Raw genomic sequence first — 4152 nt, forward strand, 5'->3', positions numbered from 1 at the left:
TTTACCCGTTTCCCTCCACTTGTTCCCAGTGTTTTTCTGCCATCGCTATGCGCGCGCAGCTGCATGTGACGTAGCTGTGACGTCTGCTCCAAATTGGTCTACTATTTATTTATTTATTTATTTATTTAGTCATTTATCAGACGCTTTTATTTATATTAGACAGAAGAAGGTAAATAATGTACAAAAAAAAAGTGTTTCAGCATTTACTTTTCTGTTATTAGTGATAGAAAGGCAAACTCTATAATAATACTTTCTCAAATGCCGCCGGCATTCAGCAAATATGCATTTCTATCATTAAAACAAATCTTTGAATATCTATTAAACATTAAATTTCATGCACTGTCCCTTTAACGCTTTTTGATGACTGGTAAGATCTGGAAGTTTAGATCGTCACTAATAAAAGAAAAAAAACTAATATTTTACCTCTTTAACAGACCATGACAGAGCTGTCAAAGTCGGCCTAAACTATAAAATATCTCTGAATAAATAGAAAATACTTAATAATATTAGTCCATCTGTTTGCATATGTTTTCACAGGGCAGCGCCGTGCATCTTTCCCCTTACGAAAAATAAGTTTATTCAAGTGTGCTTTTAGTATACGTCTTTTAAACTAAAAAATAGGAAAGTATACCTTTAGTTGACTTATGTACTTCTCAGAAATATACTTAAAATGACATTCCAGTATACTTGACTTATACTTAGAAAAAGTCTAAATATATTTGAGCTATAATTGTGCTCCTAGAATCCGTGTTTTCATTGTTATACTGTAGGGGGCGCTAGTACACATCTTCAATTCAATTCAAGTTTATTTGTACAGCGCTTTTCACGATACAAATCATTGCAAAGCAACTTTACAGCAAATTAAGGCCGCTAATCTCCCATGGGGGTCCCACAGGGATCGATACTAGCACCAACACTTTTCTCTCTGTATATGCTCCCTTTGCGCTCTGTCTTCAGGAAGCATGGATACCCAGATTTATTTGCCACTTAAACGCTCTGATAGTAACACCTTTGACACTTTGTTGGCTTGTACGAAGGATTTAAAAATCTTTTTGGTCCCACTATAGTGGCATTCCCTTACAATATCTCAGTAATCACTCTGTTACATCCCAAGCCAAAGGTGTTCTGCTTGACAGTGAGCTGAAACTTGATATTCAGGTCATTTCTGTGGTTAAATCCTGTTTCTGCTCTATGACTATGACTGCTCACTGTTCCTAGAGTTAGACTAAAGAATCGTTAGTTTAACTAACTAGTGCCTTCGCTGTTGTGGGCCCTAAACTCTGGAATAACTTACCAGTTCATGTTAGATCTGCTCCTTCTTCACAGGTTTTTAAATCTCTACTCAGAACGCATTACTTCTGCATTACTTTCAGTGTCCCTTGATGATCCACCTCTGTATTTGATTTGGGATGGCAAGTCTGGTTTTACTGAGTGCAGTCCTACAGTTCTAGGGACTGCAGATGAAAAGTAGTTATTGTTACTAATTCTGGCATATTTACATGGTGTATATTTATACAACAATGTTCATGAATATGCATGGTTCCTATAAAAAATTAAAAAAAACAATAAATAAAAAATTTAAAAAATTCTTGTATTTTGTTATATTTTTTAAATGTCGATATAATTTGGTTTTTAGCTGTGATTTTATTTACTTTTTTTTATTTAGATGTTCTATTTACTGATTTTATTTGATGCTGTAAAGCACATTGGTCAGCTGCTGCTGTTGTTAATGGTGCTATATAAACATATTTAACTCGAAACTCTGTACATTATATGACCTGTATGAAGTGCTGTTTTGATGCCATTTTGGTCATATTTGTGACTTGGTCCCCATCCAGTTTAATTGATCTACTGAAGAAAGTCATACAGGTTTATTTATTATTTTGACATTTATATGTTGATGAACTATTCAAACACTGTCTCACTGAAACAATTGTGATTGGCTGTTTAAATGACAGCTCTGTTCAATTAATGTGATTTGGCTTGTTGGTCACATTAAGACAAATAAAATACTCTTTCCAAGTCATTAGGAAGAGATTAAATCACCATAACATGTACTTTTAAGCCTACATGAAATTGTAATGGAGAGTGGAGTTTTTTTATTGTAAATATAATTGAGTAAAAGTATGTATTTAGTTTGAACCAAAGTCACATAACGGTTCCCCAAAATGATACTTTTATAAGTTTAGTACTATTAAATATTTACCCTGCTGTCTGCTAGTTTCACTGTCGGTCTTTATTGTTCAGTGTCACTTAATTCATGTTTAGGGGTTGTGTCATTATATTAAGTATTTCCATATAATTCATATTGAAGAGTTCAAACAAATTTGAGTCCAAATCCACAATATTCGTTCTGTAAATAATACTGTTTGTGCGTGCTTGCGTCACTTCCGGCTGTGGGCGGTGCTTCAGCAGCACGTGGGTGACGCGCCGCAAACATGGCGGATCAGAGAGAAGCGTCTGTAGATGAAGAGGAGAAAAACACAAATACAGCCGAAGAGGAGAATAACACACAGACAACAGAAGAGAAGAAAAACACACAGACGACAGAAGATTTACATGGTGTATATTTATACAACAATGTTCATGAATATGCATGGTTCCTATAAAAAATTAAAAAAAACAATAAATAAAAAATTAAAAAAATTCTTGTATTTTGTTATATTTTTTAAATGTCGATATAATTTGGTTTTTAGCTGTGATTTTATTTACTTTTTTTTATTTAGATGTTCTATTTACTGATTTTATTTGATGCTGTAAAGCACATTGGTCAGCTGCTGCTGTTGTTAATGGTGCTATATAAACATATTTAACTCGAAACTCTGTACATTATATGACCTGTATGAAGTGCTGTTTTGATGCCATTTTGGTCATATTTGTGACTTGGTCCCCATCCAGTTTAATTGATCTACTGAAGAAAGTCATACAGGTTTATTTATTATTTTGACATTTATATGTTGATGAACTATTCAAACACTGTCTCACTGAAACAATTGTGATTGGCTGTTTAAATGACAGCTCTGTTCAATTAATGTGATTTGGCTTGTTGGTCACATTAAGACAAATAAAATACTCTTTCCAAGTCATTAGGAAGAGATTAAATCACCATAACATGTACTTTTAAGCCTACATGAAATTGTAATGGAGAGTGGAGTTTTTTTATTGTAAATATAATTGAGTAAAAGTATGTATTTAGTTTGAACCAAAGTCACATAACGGTTCCCCAAAATGATACTTTTATAAGTTTAGTACTATTAAATATTTACCCTGCTGTCTGCTAGTTTCACTGTCGGTCTTTATTGTTCAGTGTCACTTAATTCATGTTTAGGGGTTGTGTCATTATATTAAGTATTTCCATATAATTCATATTGAAGAGTTCAAACAAATTTGAGTCCAAATCCACAATATTCGTTCTGTAAATAATACTGTTTGTGCGTGCTTGCGTCACTTCCGGCTGTGGGCGGTGCTTCAGCAGCACGTGGGTGACGCGCCGCAAACATGGCGGATCAGAGAGAAGCGTCTGTAGATGAAGAGGAGAAAAACACAAATACAGCCGAAGAGGAGAATAACACACAGACAACAGAAGAGAAGAAAAACACACAGGCGACAGAAGACGACAGCAACACGACAGACAAGGAGACACAAGACGACAGAAACACTGAAGAGACACACAAGAGCTTCAGAGATCTGGTGAGAAACACGCGTGATTCAGTTCACTCCTCTGAGAGAATCGATTCATTAGACCGAATCTTTCGCAGCTGTCAGAGCGCGTTATTATTGCTCTGATGGCGAGATGACTCTGAATCAACGAAGCTTTTAACGCTAGAGTTCTGTGTTATAGCGCTAATAAACGCGCGACTCTTGAGTGTGTTCCCGCGAGCGCCGTCTGCCGGACAAACAGCGAACAGCTGCTCAATAACACTCTCTCACACACACACACACACACACACACTCACTCTCACACACTCACTCTCTCACACACACACACACACCCACACTCACTCTCTCACACACACGCACACACTCTCTCACACACGCACACACTCTATCTCACACACACACACACTCTATCTCACAGACAGACACACTCACTCTCTCTCTCTCTCTCACACACACACACACCCACACTCACTCTCACACTCACTCTCTCAC

The 4152-nt window shown here is 36.2% G+C and overlaps 1 protein-coding gene across 1 annotated transcript in view; it reads left to right on the top strand.

Annotated features, from left to right (window-relative positions):
- Nucleotides 1-2371: 2371 nt before the first annotated feature.
- ddx47 (DEAD (Asp-Glu-Ala-Asp) box polypeptide 47) overlaps nt 2372-4152 on the top strand; it is a 36620-nt gene continuing 34839 nt past the window's right edge. The window contains 2 exon segments of the mRNA XM_016567349.1: nt 2372-2564; nt 3493-3690. Coding sequence (XP_016422835.1) covers nt 2439-2564; nt 3493-3690 — 324 coding nt within the window. The 5' untranslated portion in view covers nt 2372-2438.

Source organism: Sinocyclocheilus rhinocerous, unplaced genomic scaffold (genome assembly GCF_001515625.1).
Source record: "Sinocyclocheilus rhinocerous isolate Xijiao unplaced genomic scaffold, SAMN03320098_v1.1 scaffold3155, whole genome shotgun sequence".
Classification (NCBI taxonomy): Eukaryota; Metazoa; Chordata; class Actinopteri; order Cypriniformes; family Cyprinidae; genus Sinocyclocheilus; species Sinocyclocheilus rhinocerous.